This window comes from Pollachius pollachius, assembly GCF_949987615.1.
Source record: "Pollachius pollachius genome assembly, chromosome: 13".
In the NCBI taxonomy this organism is placed as follows: Eukaryota; Metazoa; Chordata; class Actinopteri; order Gadiformes; family Gadidae; genus Pollachius; species Pollachius pollachius.
Window position 1 is genome coordinate 9,810,839 of NC_136946.1, and position 18,846 is coordinate 9,829,684.

The 18,846-nt window shown below is 46.6% G+C and overlaps 1 protein-coding gene across 4 annotated transcripts in view; it reads right to left on the reverse strand.

Annotated features, from left to right (window-relative positions):
* LOC307084975 (RNA-binding motif, single-stranded-interacting protein 3-like) overlaps nucleotides 1-18,846 on the reverse strand; it is a 205,403-nt gene that overhangs the window by 147,594 nt on the left and 38,963 nt on the right. For 2 of the 4 annotated variants that reach the window (XM_079749546.1, XM_079749544.1), the window contains exon 2: nucleotides 15,048-15,202. In XM_079749546.1, coding sequence (XP_079605672.1) covers nucleotides 15,048-15,202 — 155 coding nt within the window. Of the gene's footprint in view, nucleotides 1-15,047; nucleotides 15,206-18,846 lie in introns of all 4 variants that reach the window. The other 2 variants (XM_079749545.1, XM_079749543.1) reach the window with 1 other exon arrangement.

Genomic DNA, 18,846 nt, shown 5'->3' on the forward strand with positions numbered 1-18,846 from the left:
ATGCTATACAGACGAGAAACAAGCCTACTTCATAGCATTCCCATTCGAATAATACTGTGTTTCAATCTAATTTACCCCTATGATTCAAAGAATCGGCAGATTTGCAGTTTTGGAATGTATTGCTGCTTTAATAATCTGTGATGAGTACATACGGTATATAATTATGTTTGATGGTTGGATGGATGTTTGCTATTTGAATTGGAAATACACTCCTGCTCAAATACTGACTCCGCTTCCAATAGGCTGAGATAACAATGTTGGCATCATACTCTCAGGAGTCCCCAACGGCGCCTGGTCAAGGCCTGAATGGACGAGCATTTGGCCTCAAAACACACACCAGAGAATGGACACCAGTACATGTACAAACTGTTATCCAAAGCCTCACCTCAACCCTAAGTCCACACCGATTAGGCTAGGACAGAGCCTATGGATGGATAAACAGCTCGAAACTAAACGTATGTGTAAAATCATATCGACATTCATCACAAAACACAGACCTCCCCACCTGGATGGTCTCACACGGCGACCAATCGCCAGGGGATAATAGAAAAACAACAGCCGGGGAGGGAGGACGGGCAGCCCGCTGAGCAGGCTCCCCCGGTAAGGCAGGTGTGAGGGGGCTTTGATGTGACAGAGACGGCCCCGACCAAGCCCCGGCCGAGCCCTGCTGTACCACCGCCATGCTGGGGCCCAGGCACAGCGCCTGTCTCCACTAATCCTATTTCAATCACTCTCACAGGCTCTTATCTCTGACTCGGCTGCCCCCGGCCCTCCCCCCTCCTCTCTCTCTCTCTCTCTCTCTCTCTCTCTCGCTCACTCGCCGTCTTCTCTCTCTCTCTCTCTCTCTCCCCGCCAAATCTCGTCCTCTATCAGGGTGTCGCTCGCCCATTTGTCTTTGTCTGCCTTATCTTCCATTTCTCTCATTACTTTCTTTCCTGTCTCACGTTCTCCCCTCTAGTTCATCTTATTCCCCTCGTTATCCTCTCTCTCTGCCTCTGTCTGTCTCTCTCTCTCTCTCTCTCGATTTCTCCTGCCCCCACCCTTCTCGCTCTCTCCTCTAATAGGAATCCCATGGCAATCATTCTGTTGCCATATCCAATCAACCATAAGAAACGAAGACTTGAGAATAAAACCCTAAAAAGATACAGGGTTTATGAGCTATTTTCGGCTGGTGAAAATTTACAAATTGCAGCGAGTGTAAAACATGCCATTCGTTTGACAGCTGCCTGGCAACGGAAAGGATAAAAAATAAAAATGTCGATGCCGAGCGGAAAGTGTTGACATTCATAAGAGGGTGCAGCAGCTAAACACACACACACACACACACACACACACACACACACACACACACACACACACACACACACACACAAACAGTCACTTACATGCATGCACCCTTAAATGCACAGGCACACACACTTATGTCAAAACATTATAACATACTATTCTCATTTTCAACAGCCTATTATTTCTCATGTCGCTGAGGTGTTGCATGAGTGTTGTGCAGTATTTCAATTTGGAGAGAATTACAATTTGAATTACACACACAAACACACACACACACACACACACACGGCAAAAGCCTGGGCTGGGCGAAATGGTGCAGGCCTGTCAGTTTGTTGTCATGGGAGGCGGGTTTGTGTGTATGTGTGTGTTTGTGTGTGTGTGTGTAGTGTACTCTCGTGTGGACGTGGGAAAAGACAAAGAAGCGAGCGTCCAGAGGCCGAGTGCGGTTCTGCGGTGAAGAGTGCAGGCAAGGTCTGGCGTACCACCCAGGACCACCCAAGTACTTAGACCAGACCTTGTTCTAGCATGGCCTGTTTGTTTTTGGAAATGTGTGTGTGTGTCTATGTGTTAGTGCAAAAAATACTGCCTTCATGAGACATTTTAGGCTGAGGAAGTTTGTTTGCCATGCTTTTGTGTTTGCCACGTGTGTGTGTGTGCGTGCGTGTGCGCTTGCATATGTCTTTGTGTGTGTGTGTGTGTGTGTGTGTGTGTGTGTGTGTGTGTGTCTGCGCAGGCTGTGTTGCATCTCTCGTGACAGAGGAGGATTTGTGTGAAGCCTTCATAAATAAGCAAAGAAAACACAAAGGATTTCTCTCTCTATTATTGTGTATGATTGTGTCCGAAAGTCTTTGGAGAGTAAGTGACATCGGGATACTCGCATGAGCATGATGCATGATGATGGTTATATTTATCAATAAACAATATCCTTGGAAAAGTGACAAAAGCGCCATTTTTGGCATTACTTTTGTTCTTTCAAAATAAAATACCCTGGTCCTCACTCCCATTTGTTCCAGTTTTATACTTGATTTATTTTCCAGAATGGATACATAACAAGAAAATTGCATATTTTCAAAAAGTCAAAAAACAATGAATCATAATATAAGTGATACAATAACAAATGTACGTCATACATACAAAATGAAAGCAACTTTTCGGAAGATGGCTATCTGGGGGAAAATGTCTGGTTTCTGCTTGTTCAATTTTGCAGGTTATGTCAAAAACACATTCAGTAATCAGAATAAAAAAAGGGCCTTATCTGTCAGTCACCGCTGAACATCTCCCGCTGTCGCTTCCCCCCCACCCGTCAAACCAAATTTGCACCCCTTGGCATACCCAATAAAAAGCGCCAACCAAAAGCACATGTGCATAGGTCGATAAATTAAATTACCATGCATATTTGATATCCCTCTCCACACCTGCCTGGGCCCCTTGGCCACAGGTACGTTTCCAAAGGCTACAGCTAGATTCACTGCAGGTGTCTGGACTCCCTGTAACGACACCTGCGGTGTCTGTAGAGTATACTGTAAATTGAGAGGGGCGAACCCCTTTCATGCTAGCCAAACCGCAGAGGTGAGCTTAAAACACTGCTGGCTGTCAATGCGGTACGGTATTCAATGACAATAGGATTCAATAAACAGCAGTGATGGATAAGTGTGAGCTCGCATGTGCACCGCTTATTAACAGCAAAAAGTGATGCTTGGCTCTATATGCACCAGCGTAGTCGTATTACAAACAAACCCTATTCAGAACCATTGCAGGGGAATTGGGAACTTGTCAGAGCCCATTGTGGGGGATGACACAAGACTGTAGAGCATACTGTAAATGGAGAGGGGCGAACCCTTTCATGCTAGCCAAAGCCCAAAGGTGAGCTAGATACACTGCTTAATTAATTACCGTTTACATTTCCCTCACGCAAAAATTCCCTGATTCCTCAAAGGAGGCTTTTTTCTATGGCATGAATAATGTACATGATGTTTGAGGATATTTTAAACAAGTGCCCCGAACAGAGGTTCATGAACACTATTTACGCTATGTGATACTTTGAATCAGGGTACGTTCTATGCATGCTAAAGGGAATTTAACTGGGGTTTTCTTTCCAAAAGCGTTTGTGCTTGCAGTGAGCAAGGCTATCTGAGGGAAATGTATTAGTGGTTGCATCACGCTTGCTAGTCCCTCAGTTCAAAATGAACACACAAAATTAGTATAAATTAAACATTCAATTCATGCGGGTGTTCAAGCTGAGATATAGCCTTTCCCGGACACACATTGCCAGATGTACTCATTTTTCGGGGCCTACTAAATGGGACAAACTATATCACGAATTATCGAAAATAAGGAAATGGAGTAGGAAGGAAAGAAAGACAAAATTGAAGAAATCAAGGGTGAGAAAATAAAAAAGAAAGAAAGTGGGAGAGAAATAGAGAAAAAACAGAAAGAGGGAGAGAACTATATAGAGAAATAATAGAAAGAATGGGAGAGAAATAGAGAGAGAAAATAAAGAAAGAGAGAGAAAATAAAGAAAGAGAGGGAGAAAGAAAGAGAGAAAATAAATAAATAAAGAGAGAAATAAAGCAAGCAGGAAGGAAAGAGATACAAAAATAAAGAAGAACGAAAGGCAACTAGAGAAATAGAGACAGAAAATAAAGAGTGAGAAAACATAGAGAAAGAGATAAAATAAAGAAGACAGAGGAAAAGAAGAAGAAAGAGAAAGTAAAGGAAGAGAGAGAGAAAATAAAGAAAGAGGGATAACAAGTACCAAAAAGAAAGAAAGAGCGAGACAAAAAGAAAGAAAAAGAGTTAACAAATGAAAGAGAGATAAAGAAGGAGAGAAAGAAAGACCGGTCCACAGCCAAACCTTTCCTCGAGGGCAACTGTCTGGGGGGAATGGCTGCTCCTCAGTTAACCATCACAGAGTCTATTTCTGTGACTTCTCTCGTGATCTTTGAACCTTTGAGCTGGGGACACGGTGTCAGAATAACTCCTGCGTGAAGCCGGCGTGCAAGTGAATCCTAGAGCATTGGTTCCACCCCGGCCCTTCTCCGCGGTTCAACCTTCTCAGGTGAAACTATCATTTTCAAGATCGGCTGACGGAGAAAACCACATTACGTGAAGGACGCACGCAAGGTGTTTCCAGCATAATCATTTTAAGCTACTCTCTCTCTCTGCTATTATTGTGGTTGTATTTTCCTCCATTGCGTAAGATGTATAATTACAGAAGAATGTACTGCCAAGGACTTGCCAGCTCATGTCAAACTCACAAATGGTTTTCCCTTTCAAATCATTAGCCGTTTTGAACAAGTGTACCGGGCGGAAATGGAATATTGTCTAAATTTGACATTTACGTACATTACCGATCTTTATTAAAGTTCACACTTTTATAATGCGTCGGATGCAGACACAAGCTGATAGCCGCCTGATACAAACACGTGCATGGATGGGCATGAGTACTTGCTAAAGATACCTCATCCCCTGTATTTGTTTAGCAAAATGTAGACGCTTGTTCAGCTACGTCTCAAGTTGCCTGAATTGATGTTCAGATATCAAACCATGCATCAACATTTATCACCAAGCAATCCCAAGCTGCTCCTTCCATCGGCGGTTATAAAACCACCTTCCGCAGAGCCGCTTTAAATCACCCCGAGTCGTGTGTTGATGGAGTGAAAGTAAGAAGTGTTTGCAGGGGGGGCCCCCTTCTGAGCAGGTTTACAGATTACTGTGCAGGGGGAGGAGGTGAATCAAGTGCAGTTGACAAATAATGTCCAAATGACAAATCTCCCTGACCCTGCAACCTGCCTGCGAGCGGAGGCGTGGGGATGTTGTTGCTGTTGTCAGGATTGGGGTCCATGTCTGGCCTTGAAACACACACACACATGCACAGACACACACTCACACACACACACACACACACACACATAGACGCACACATATACACATACAAAGACACAAACACTCACACACACACATACAAAGACATAAACACCCACACAAAGAAAAAAAAACACACACATACACACAAAGCAGAATAGGCAGAAACGCGGTGCTAATGCATGAACACAGGCGATTGCTTCCCTTCACTACACACACACATAAGTGCAGAGACACACTCCATCACTAGCGGGATAATGTATTTTGTAACAGGATGTACACACCAGATTTCAGAGGCTGTAGAGATGGAAGTAGCAGTGATACTCTCCACAGAGACACCCAGAGTGCTTCTAATGGAGGTTAGAGAGAAATTATAGCCCTGGTTCCTCAATGTGTGCCCGGGTGTGTGTGTGTGTGTGTGTGTGTGTGTGTGGCTATCGGATGCGTGGGAGTATAAGTGCATGTGTGTCAGCATGAGTGAGTGAGTGATGTGTGTGTGTGTGTGTGTGTGTGTGTGTGTGTGTGTGTGTGTGTGTGTGTGTGTGTGTGTGTGTGTCTAGACAAGAGAGGGAGAGAGTTTGAGCGAGGGAACAAGCAATAAATGACAGCAGGTGGGAGTAGCGCTGTATGTACCTTGCCGCTATCTCCCCTCTTTCTCAAATACCCAAATGACGGGCACACACACAGAAACACACACACACACACAGGCTGAAGTTGCCTCAACACACAAGCGGCCTTGCAGTGAAACAGGGGTTTTATTCTGGCGAGGCCCCCCCCCCCCCCCAGCCCTGTCACGCATGCACACCACGCCGCGCGACAGGGCTGTCGGACACGCACAGATGAACACATCTCATCTGTGTGACTGCGGCCGTCTCAGCCGCTTCCTGCTCACTGTACACTACAAACCCAGCCAGATGAGAGACAGAGAGAGAGAGCGAGAGAGAGAGAGAGATAGAGGGAGCGAGAGAGAGAGATAGAGGCATGTCTGTGCATGAGTGTGTGTGTGTGTGTTGTCAGTTGAAGTAGAGCATGTGTTATTGGTTGTGGGTGTGCATGCAAGTACAAGTGCATGGTTGTGTGCACGTGCATGTGTGTGTGTGTGTGTGTGTGTGTGTGTGTGTGTGTGGTTGTGCTCGTATATGTGCATTTGTGTGTGTGCACATGTGTGTGTGTGTGTGCACGTGTGTCAGTAGAATGGATGTGTGTGCCTTTGGCAGCCTATATGACGATGGTGTGGGGAGCTTGTGGTCTTCCACGTCAATCAGTCTTTAAGACGCCATGGTCTCTACTGCTGCTACTGCTGCGCTACTTATAGGGGCGCGGGGATCAGCTATACGGCCACAGTCAAGCTTAATGCACAGCCGGGCGTGTGTCTCTGTGTGTGCGTGTGTGCTAGTGTGTAGGCGGGCGCATGTGTGGCAGTGTGTGATAGAAATGATTGGATTGGTTGCTATGGTTTCCCCGGCGGTGAGCTGAAGTGAATGCATGTTAATGACCCAAAAGGCTTATCGTATTCCATAGACCGCAACTTTGCCAATACTGATTTTTGAGGAATGAATGTAGAGAATGCACTGACTGGAACAGAGAGACTACATAAAAGTGCAATTAGCGTCGCTTGCGTTTTTTGTTACGATTAGAATTTCTGCGTGAAATCATCTTTGTCTGTTAAAAGTGTGATTAACATATTGTCTCACATAATTATTTTCCCCTAAAAGAGAGTTAAAACAATGTTATATAATAACAAGAACAATGGCGGGAAACATAGCTAAACATTGCCGGGTTGTTCAGTTGTTCAGGGTCTCTCTGTCATTCAGGCTGTCGAGCTAAATTCTAATTTGTTGGAGCAGTTTAGCTATATCTATTATTTAGAGAAATAATAAATAATAATAATATAATACAAGTCATGCCTTTTTCCGGAAGAGTTAAACCGCGGGATGATATTGGAATAGGCGTTCTGTCTGTTCGCCGTGTATACAGTAATAGGGGAATGAATAATTCAACCATCTGCCCGAGGGTGAATCACCATCAGAGCAAAGAGCAAAAAAATAAATAAATTGATGTAAAAGGCAGAAGAAGACATTTGCGCTGTAGTTTGTTAGGCAAGCTAAATGAAATGGCCATGTCGTCTGCTCCTAGAGCTAGCGGGGACAGGAGGACGGACGTAGGGGGCCCAAAGAGAAAGAGACGGAGAAACAAGGAAGATAGGTTAATCTTTTTTTATAGCAACCAGGGAACTACCTCAGAAGATCCCAGACAAACTGGCCAAAGTTTTGCAGTATGGATTGGTAATAGTATATAAATCTAGCTAGCCTATGGCTGCTGGCCATAACTGTAGTGAAATACATAAGAATACACACACAACAAACCTGCCAAGGTCAGGGAGAGGGAACAACTCTAATGTCGAGAGAGAGAGAGAGAGAGAGAGAGAGAGAGAGAGAGAGAGAGAGAGAGAGAGAGAGAGAGAGAGAGAGAGCGCGCCTTGGGGGGAAAAGTCTTCAGTCTACGCAACGTCTGAGGCTCTTAGACTCGAGAACAGGTGGTCTCGGGTCTGGACCCCCGCCCCCACCCCCCCATCTTATATACTCTCCAACCCTACTTTGCGCGATCGGTGGTGATTAGCTCTTGATTTAGCTCTGGCTCTTCCGTTTGATCGTGCGGGGAGGAGGGGGGGCAGCTGTGTGCTCGGTCACACTGGCTCTCCCCCCCCCCCCCCCACTGCCTCGGTGAGGAGAACCAGACAGATGGAGGGAGAAAGTGAGGGGAGAGCTAGGGGTGGAGGGGAGATGGGAGGAGGATAGATGGGGGTGTGTGGGGGGAGGGACTCTGGGCGCTCTCCATCTAAGCACTTTGAGTTATGGATTCGAGCTGTTGCTGGCAGAGCAATCGCTGGCTGCTTTTTTGCTCTCATGTTATTGCAGGTGCGTGTCGTACGTTAACCCCCCAAACAACAAAAAAAATATCGAAATTAAATTTCAGTGAAAACAGAACGGGAAAGTAGAGAGCATTGCCATGAGAAATCGCCCCACCGGCAGCACACTGGCTTACGTTTCCCTCCTCCTTTCATTTATTTCTCGTACGCCTGCAGACCTGGAGCCACCGGTCCCCTCCTGGACGGTGGAGCGCAGGCAAGAAAAACAGAGGCTCTTCCTGACCGCTGGCCCGGGGAAGAGAGGCACCGTAAGAGAGACCCTGGGTTGCCCAGGAGTGTTGGGTTGCCAGGGGTGACTGGCTTGGCTCAGACTGACGGGCGCTCGCTGCATGGCTCTCTGGGAGTCGGACGCCTGGAGCACGGGGGGGGGGGGGGGGGGGGGGGGGGGGGGGGGGGGGGGGGGGGGGTTAAGGGGTTGATTGGCTCTGATCCGGAACATGGGCGGGCCGGGGCCAAAGCCTTTTTTTTTTCTTCTTTTCTCACGCTTTTCTCACGGCTGCTCCATCTATCTACTGTGTCTCTCCACCCAACTAACCGCCCATACACCTCCCCTCCTCCCTCCCTACCCTCCTACCTCCTCCCTTCCTCCTTCCCCTCCCCCTCCCTCCTTTCCCTTCTCCCCTCCTTCATCTCTCCTTCCCCTCCTCCTCCCTCCCTCCCTCCTGCAGCCCTCCTCCCTCCTTCCCCCGCCTCCTTCTCCCCCTCCCTCCTGCATTTCTTCCATGCTGTTCGTTTAACTCCTGGACTCCCTCTCTCTCCCACTCTCTCGTTCTTCCCCTGTACAGCCGCCTGTCTCTTGGGCCATATATCAGGGCAGAGGGCTGCAGAGAGCCCCATCCATCCAGTCAGGCTGAATAAAACACAGATTAAGTACCCTCCAGAACCCACATAATTGCTCGGCCAGCGGCTCTCGGCGTGTAACTCCCAACAACATCAAAAGGGACTCTTTGACCCCGGCCATATACTGGGAGGCTCGACCCATTTGTCGGACGATCGAGCGTGCGGTTATTGCATGTTCAAAACCCTGGAATAAGTTATTGGTGTGTGTGTGTGTGTAAAAGAGAGAGAGAGAGAGAGAGAAAAAGAGAAAGAGCGAGAAAGAGAATGAGAGAGAGAGAAAGAGTAAGTGAGAGAGAGAGAGAGAGGGAGAGAGAGGGAGAGGGAGAGAGAGGGAGAGTAAGTCAGAGAGAGAAAGCGAGCGAGCAAGAAAGAGAGAGAGAGAGAGAAAGCTTCTTTGGAAGGCGGTGGGTGGTAACTGAAAGCACTGGATCCTTGTAATAACGGCAGGGGTTGAAAACCCTCACAGCGGGCCACATACTTTTTTTAAGGCGGTTCTCCGACATCTCTCACGTGGTGCGAAACGCTACAGTGCAATCAGGCACACACTCAAAAATGTGTGAGCGCAGCGGTCTGCATGTTGGACTTCCAAGATAAGGTGGGTTGGGGACGGAGGCGGTGAGCCCTCAAAGAACTGGCCTGTAAGATCCAGCTCAGCTCCCCCCCCCCGGCACACACACACACACACACACACCGCGAGGTCTATTCAGTGACCTGACTCACCAAACACGGAGGTCCCGCCTGTTTCTTTGGTTTCATTTTTTTTCTAATGGGCTCGCTTCGTCTCACAAACGTCCAAAGTACATTCTGCATCCTTTATTTCCATTAATGGATCATTAACCTCCATCCTTGAAACCTCCGGGTGTGGTGGTGGTGGTGGTGGGGTGGTGTTCATGGGGGAGGGGGATCTGGCTCCAAAGATGCACTTTTTATGAGTATTCTGGGAATCTCTACCCATTCCATTCAAACTGCTTATTTGGGTGTACAGGAAAAATATACTCTTTGCAGCCTCCTCGCTGACAGAATGGTGTGAAATAAAGGTCATATTTTGAAGCAAAAGTATCTAGGACAGAGGGTATTTACATAAAACAACGACGGGATAAGATAGTACTTTATTGATCCCAGACGGGAAATTCTGTGAGTTTTATTGATTGATATGTCATGATAAAGTCTTGACTATTTACCATCTGCTGTACAGCCAGTGTAACCACAATGCAGGGAAATACTATGTTGCTAGTTAGTTGCACTTACCCTTTGCAACTTCTACTACTGCTACCAGTACTAAATCATAACTTCTACATTGACTCTATTATAGCCTAATGTCAAATCATGATTAATGACAGACTACAGACTTTTTAGCTGCAGGCATTCTGGCTGGGTATTTTTTGCAGCAGAATGAATATTTACAAAAAATACCAGGCCAGGAAATGACCCCTGTGGATCTATAAGTATGAGATCATGGAACACTTGTGTGATTGCAGCCTCAACAGAATGAAACACCCTAAAGCCATGCTCCAATAATTCTTCCCAACTAACCCAATATGGCTTTATTTATACATTTAGTGCAACTGTTTTGCTGTGCAACAATTTTCAGGCAATTTAGATTTGGAGTTTCAAATCCCCCCTTGATTTTTCTATATTACTCTGCAGTTGCAGCAGTTATTAAAAAAAAATGTAGCAGTGACCTAACCACAGCTCTCGTAGAAGCTGTGGTTGGACCAGCTGAGAGGAGTATATTGAGAAGAACATCCTGGTGTTGGGAATAGCAGTTGGAGCAGCTTGCCATGGGTTGGATCTGGTATTCTGGTTCTGGGCTCAAGACTGCCTACTTCTTTTTCGGGAACATCTGCCCCCAGTGCATCTGTATTACACACATTACGTATAAAACTCTGGCTACAGTAAATTCCCTTACTCACTACACACACACACACACACACACACACACACACACACACACACACACACACACACACACTACCTAATCGTAGAGCAGGCGAGCCCCATGATAGTAATGATGAAAAAGCGCTTAGGCAGGCTAATGTGAATGGAAAAAAGGCCCCAGGAGTTCTCTTTGCTGCATTTTGTTAAAACTACACTGGCTCATTTACGGCCGGGTTAGGACCCAACACCCAGCCTCAATGGGTCAGCTGTTGGGGCCATAGGATAGGGGGCACGCATGTGTGTGTGTGTGTGTATGTGTTCAGGAGGACAGAGTGGTGGTGATGGTGGTGCTGGGGCTAGTTGGCAGTGGGGGAGGGGGCGCCCTGTATGTGGCGGACCATGGCCCACAGTTGCCTGACCTTTTCTGGGAGGCTGGTGTCTGCCAGCCGTCTGAAACACAGCCCCGGCTAATTAAAGTTTCAGTGGCACTGGGTTTTCACTGGCACAGCACACCTCGGGCAATCTTGGGGGGGCTCTGGGGCGGCTGATACCCATGCACAAGGGAGAGGATGTTGGGGAGAGAGAGATAGAGAGAGAGAGAGATTGAGAGAGAGAGAGAAAGAGAGAGAGAGAGAGAGAGAGAGAGGTAGATGGAGAGAGAGAGAGAGAGAGAGAGAGAGAGAGAGAGAGAGAGAGAGAGAGAGACAGAGTAACGGATAATGAGCAGAAAGGGCAACGTTAAAATGGACAAGCTGTGTAAAACCAAGCGGGATAGAAACCGTAAAAGGCAAGCATCCGCAACAACTTTTTTGCTCCTGTGCTTCGCTGAAGCAGGCAAAAAAGAGAAGGAAAAGAAGAAAGAATGCAAATCCGGAAACACAAACATGCACTCCGCACTCTGGGGCTCTTCTTTTACATAAGCCCTGAAATGATTTGCCCTTCCGAACTGCAGCCCCCACTCCCTCCCTCCCACCGGCACCTTCTCATTTCCCTCTTCCACAAACTGAAGATAAATGAGATTGGAGAGGAATGTAAAGCAGGGCAAGGCTCCCTAACAGAGGGAGCAGAGTTGGAGCAAAATGTGGGATATTCAGTGGGAAATGGGATGGCTGGAGTGGTTTTCCCTGTGTGTGTGCGTGTGTTTTCGTTTCCTTTCCAGGGTTATCTCGCTGGCGTTCACACTCTGACGGAGTAGTGGGCAGTCAGGAACCAGAACACATGAGTTATGATGTGGTGAGAAGATTACTCAGTAATTGGCCGGTGTTTGACCGGCACATCTCTGGAAACACGGCCACAGAAAGGTTATGCAAGAAGACAGAGTAGCTCCCTGACCGTATTTCAAAATGTGCTCGCCTCCCCTCCGTTAATGATCTGGGCCACTCCCACCCCTCCCCCTGTTTAAGAGGGCTAAAAGGCCTTGGCAAATAGACCTGAACAAAGCTAGCGGATAGAACATTAACTGTGGGTGTCCATATATCAGCAATTGAGAGAGAGAGAGAGAGAGAGAGAGAGAGAGAGAGAGAGAGAGAGAGAGCGAGAGAGAGAGAGAGAGAGAGACAGAGAGCCTGATGATAAAGGAGGGTGGGGAGAGCATGAGAGTGAGAGAGAGAGAGAGAGGGAGGGAAAGAGAGAGAGAGAAAGAGTCAGAAGCCACTATAGCCGTGTGATTCGGCTTGATGAGGTCTTAGTCTGATATGCCTGGGGGAGGGCAGCTAAATCTGCCTTCATTAGGCCCCATTAAGGACTGTGTTGCACGCAGGTGTGTGATTGCGTTTGTGTGTGAATGTGTGTGTATGTGTGCATGTGTACATGCGCACACCCATGGGTATATCTTTTTCCAAAAACAGTTGCCAGCACCATTGTGAGCATATAAAGTTCTGTAAAGTACCCTCCAAATCGGAAGCCCATTTATAGTAATGTGGGGCAGTGGATGGGGGCGACTGCCAGATACAGCAGGTCTGCTTTATCTGCACTGCTCTATTCCTTTGGGGATCATGGCCATAGCATCCACGACTATAAATGAGATATTATGCATGTTATTTAGTTGCCTTGCTGTGGGCCTGCCTCGGTGTTACATCAGCAGGTACACTGCTTCCCATTCTAACCAATCAACGACCGTTGCTGATTGGGTTGATTGGCCCAGCCGAAAGAAAACCGGCGTGTTCCCTTTAAATGTGTGTGTGTGAATGTTTGTGAGTGTGCTTGCGTGCATGTGTATTTGTGGCTGTGTGCATGCGTGTGTCCGCCTACATATTTGTGTGTGTGTGCATGGAAGTGCTTGTGTGTGTATACTTCCTGTGTGCACTTGCATGTGTTTGTGTATCCGCGTACATGTGCGTGTGTGTGTGTTTGCATTTGTGTCTGTATACTTCCTGTGTACGTCTGCATGCGTGTGTGTGTGTGTGTGTGTGTGTGTGTGTGTGTGTGTCTGCTCGTATGCACTTGTACGCGTACATGCGCGTGTCCGTGTACATGTGTGTGTTTATGTGTGCGTAGGCGTGCGTGTGGGTGGTGGGGGGGGGGGGGGGGGGGGGGGGGGGGGGTAAGAACAGCAGTTGTGGGAATTGACGGCGGTGAACACCAGCATCCCCTTGGCCCTCCTTGGCACGCGATTAAAGAGTGCCGCTTGGTGGGATGGCATACGTAGGGGCAGCAGCCACGACTCAGGCTAATCACACGGGGCGTGGGGGGTAGCTGCGGCGCCGCTCCCGTGTCACTTTGTTGTTCTGACGCAAAGCAACCCTGATGCAAAGCATTGACATATGGCACACAACAACATGAAAAGTTGGGAGATCCCTATCCGATATCCCAGGTTCGTTAAACTTCCTGGTTGGAGGATATAACTGTGGCGGTGAGTGAAAAGGGTTCCACAGCTGCGGGGGAAAGCGTGTCCCCACTGCGGAGGCTGGAAGCAGGCGGTGCGCTCCCGTGCGCTGCTGAGACGCGTTACAGAGCTGCAGTGCAGAGCGGAGACAAGTGTGGAGCGAGCCACGCTCACAGACAGGCCAGGGGACACGGTGGATATGGAGGAATGCAGCATTTGAGATTGGGCGTTGAGCGTTGCCGAGTTTGACTGGTGCTGGCTCGCTGGAGTGTGTGTGTGTGTGTGTGTGTGTGTGTGTGTGTGTGTGTGTGTGTGTGTGTTTGCATGCGAAAGGATGAGGGCGAGAGAAAGCATGTGTGCGTGAGTTTGTTTAGGGCTGTCGCAGTTAAGACTTTTTCCCTGAGGTAGGTAGGGTTTAAGGCAGCCTTACTGCCATTGTTTGTATTTGAATAAGGTGGTTTCCAGGGCTGCCACGATTAGTCGACGTAAGCGATCACATTAACGCAGAAAAAGGGAAGACCAGTATTTTACCTCGACTAATGCTTTTTCCCCTGGATGTATTTTTTTCATTTCCAAAATGGTTACATTTTTTTTAACTACTAAAATCTGGATAATGCTTGAAAAACTAAAGCAACACTGGATGACTAACGACGTCAGGTGCTCTGGCTCCACTCATTGGTCCGAGTCTGTGTCCGTCATGGTAGAGCTTCAGTGTAAAAGTTTCTAAAGAAACGGCTTTCAGAAGTATGAGGCTACCCTCAGATTAACACAGGGAATCAAACACTGAAGGGTGGTTTGTTCACCCTGCAAAGTTTCAATGAAACTGCAGGGCAGGACTTGCATGAGCAAATAAAAAGAAAAGTCACAGGACACTATTCTGGATGACGGCCCATCAGAAGAGAGAGAGAACACTGTAACAATCGTCTATTCTTGTTTATTAGGTTACCATCCTGTTATCATAGGTCATTGTGGAACTTTTTTAGATAGTTTGCTAGTTTGATTTAGATAGTTTGTTTAAACATTAAAATAGCTGCTAAATGCGTTTTTTTATTAAAACCACCATGGCTGGTTTGCCTGCTACCTTTTTTGTTATTAGTTTTTAAGGAAGTATATTTAGTTTTATCTAAATGTTGTGGATGCTGGTTTAAACCTACAGTTTTTAGCGTAAACACGACTTTGGTTACACTTTGTGTGATTATACCATGGCATTTGTTGTGAAATTAAACCAATACCAAGACAATATATGCATGACCATTTTTCAATGCGCATACAATTTAAAATAATGTGTGTGTGTGTTGATATGTGTGGGTCTGTCGGTGTGTGTGTGCGCCTGCGTTCATACGTGGGAGCGAGCATGCGTGCGCATGCGTGTGTGTGTGCGTGCGTGCGTGCGTGCGTGCGTGCGTGCGGGTGTCCAGTGCTTACGGTTGGCAGAGCTTAATGAGGTCCTGGTCGGTGGTCCCGGGCGGCAGGCCTCGGATGTACAGGTTGGTCTTGCTCAGCTGCTCCGCCCCTCCCTGGCTGCAGCTGTTGGTGCTGGGGCTGGGAGGAGCCATGGGGTGGGGGGGTGGAGCATAGGGCTGCTGGGAAACGTAGTCAGGAAGGAGCAAGAAAACAAGAGCGTACCATTAGTAAGTGGCTCCAATGATTACAGCGAGACGTTTACTTTATAAAAAGCACTGATTTGGGATGGGTGTACGTTCATACAGTTGGGGAAACGGACAGATTTATTATTAATACTGGACACACAAATCTGAATTCAGGAAGAGAAACGATGGATCGTGTAAATATTACAAAAGAGACATGAAGAAAGATCAGAATGCAAAACAATAGAAGAAAATAATAAGGGACCTAGAAAGTGAGAGAGAAATGAGATGGATGATGGGGGAGAGAAAAGGAATGGGGCTGATGCATCAGGCTGTCTGAATAAGTGTGTCCTACCAAGTCAATATCAGTTACAATTGGTTCTACGCGTCATAGGGCCAGTGCTTCAGCCGAGCATCTGGTCATAATAAAACAAACAATAAGTTGCACCCATTAGTTGATATTATTAAAGGGATTACTCATGTAAAAAAGGTTTTGTTTTCGAACCTCATTCATTAATTCAGTAATTTACATCTAATAAGAACCACTGTGAAGGGGCAAAAATAAAATGAAAAGTGATGCCAGATTATCTGTGTTTATAGCAATGTTTGTTTGAGACTGCACACTTCCTGCTTACCATTCCTGCACTGGTAACCAATTTCGACCATAAAACTAATTATAGTGAAAAAAAATATTAATAAAAATACAATTTCCACTTTCAGGGTGTGATATTTTGATGTAGTTGTCAAAAAACATCCGCCCTAGCCTTCTTCCAAGATCATCGCTATATGAAATTTACCCCCATTAAAGTGTTTTGCTCCCCCACACTCTCTGTTCAAAGTGTAATAAATATGATTTTGTTTTTCCTGACTTTCATTACAGTCATCGCTCTCTCTCACTCTCACTCTCTCTCTCTCTCTCTCTCCAAATTCTCCTCCTGAGATATCCTTGGTTGTCCTGCTAATATGGGGAGGGGGGGCTGATCACACACCATTTATGTCTCTGTTCCAGGGATGTATAAGGAGCCAGAGAGAGAGGGAGAGAGAGAGAGAGAGAGAGAGAGAGAGAGAGATAGTCTGAAAGAGAGAGGCAGTGAAAGAGTAGAGTGAGAAAAGGAGAGATGATGATGCCCACTACAATAGAGCGTGTGGGTGATGAATGGGAGGGTAGAGGAGAGAAGAGAGGAATATAGAATAGAACCAAAGTCATAGAGAGAGTGTCAGAGAGCATGAGAGAGAGAGACAGTTAGAGTGTTAGACAGAGAGTGAGAGAGAGAGTGAGAGAGAGATGGATGGACAGAGAGGGATACAGCTAGATGCCAATAGCAGCTCCACTTAAACACTTTAACCCTTTAGTCTCCATGGGGAGAACCGCCCAAACGCTGTAAAGTTCAGAAGACACACACACACACACACACAACACACACAGACACATCCATTAGCCCCCCATATACCATCGTTGATGATAGAGCTGTCTGAGTATTGGCTGATTTGATGTGCTAGTTGGAGTATGTGAGTGCATGCGCGTTCGTGTGTGTGTGTGTGTGTGTGTGTGTGTGTGTGTGTGTGTGTGTGTGTGTGTGTGTGTGTGTGTGTGTGTGTGTGTGTGTGTGTGTGTGTGTGTGTGTATGGGAGTGCCTGTGTGCTGGCGTGACGCCTCGAACGTCCCCAACACAATGAGGGCGGGGAGGCCCCGGAGCGTGAAGAGAGAGCCCCCGTCCATCAATGGACCGGCCAATTACCACGCAGCACTAACTGGAACTGATGGACGCGCCGTCGCGCCGGGGCGGGCGGGCGAGACAGTGTGGGCATATAGGGCTCGCTCTCTCCCTCTCTCTCACTCACTCACTCAGACTCACACACACGCGCGTGGGCAAGCATGAACATACACTCAAAGAGACGCCTGCCTAACTTTGATCAAAACCAAACTGTTATTTTGCCCGGGATGCATTCTTTTAGTCCACACATACCTGCCTATGTGGGCGCACACACACACACACACACACACACACACACACACACACACACACACAGACACACCAAACCATTTAATGCAAATCCACACTCTAAACTCTTAAGACACCTCCAAAGCCTATATTACTTCTACTTTAAGCACATACAAAGCCCTAACTCTAGCTAAACAAGAAAAACAATACACACACACACACACACACACACACACACACACACACACACACACACACACACACATCCTTCTGTGAAGCTACTGGTCTGTGAAACTACTAGCAATAGCAATGTTGGACTCTGGTACAGTGCTCTTAGTCCCCAACAAACTTGGGTTTGTGTCCTACAATTTGGAATTCACCCGTCTGTCCTATCGATTGACTTTCATTTTGTGTTTCTGTTGTACTCGTTGATTTAATTACTTATTTTTTGAGGTCAAGAGCTAAAATACTTTTAACACAATGAGGAGAGGAGGGTCAGGTCCTTCAGCATATTAGTTACAGTAGTGGGCGAGAGAGGTTTAGGAAGAGAAGGGAAGTGGAGAGAGAGAGATAGAATTGGATATAAGATGAAAGTGAAAGTGAGAGAGGGATGGTAAGTAAGTAAATAAGTTAAGCTTTATTTTTATTGCATTTTTTGTAACAGACAGTTCCAAAGTGCTTCAAATGCACCCACACGAAAGAAAAACGAGAGACAAATTAAAACCAAAACATAACCAAAAGATAAGACAGGGATGAAGATCTAACAGGGTTGTCTAGGAGGACGGTTTTTCAGAAGCCGCTGACAACAGGCCAAAGATCAGTTCATCTGAACGATTTGGGAAGATGGCTACAGAGGGTTGAGGCTAGAATAGCCAAGGTGCGATCTTTAGCTCTGCGATCGGAGCGAGGTATGGATGAAAGGCAGAGATCGGCGGATCGGAGTGGTGGAGAAGTGGAATGATTAACGAGGAGATCAGAGATGTACCTGGGGGCAAGGTCATGCAGTGCCTTACATGTAATCCACAGGATCTCACGTGGAATGCAAGTCAGGGGTAATGTGGGATTGATGGAGGGTTCGGTGAGCTGCAAGGATTTTCATGTACATATATATGTATGTATATATATATATATATATATATATATATATATATATATATATGTTTATGCACTATAGAATATACATATCCTGTAGATATATGCAAACAAAAATGTAAATGTAAAATATATAATGATTTTCTATTGTCTTCCAGTTATATGTTTCAGCATTCTGTGTGCATGATCACCTTGTGTCTGTGAGACCATAAAAGGTGTTTCACCATGGGTACATCCGTTACAGGGAAGGATGCCATGACATACCATACCACGAGTGGCTGTTGCTCTAAACAAACAACCGACAAAACACACAACTACGACACACTTGAAGCATACACACCAAAACAACACAACACAAAAATACATCTTCCTTCCTGTGTTGTTTGCTAAAATCGCAAAAGGTTAATAACCGGTCGCGGTTCCCTTTCCGGGTGGTTCCGTGACTAATGTTTACCCTTCCGCCTGTCAGCCCCGTAAACTGCAAATATCTAATAAATACAAGCCCTCCTATGTCAGGATGACAGCCCTCCAATACAGAGATCCACAAAGGGCACCCAAGCGAGAGAGCGAGAGAGAGAGCGAGAGAGAGAGAGAGAGAGAGAG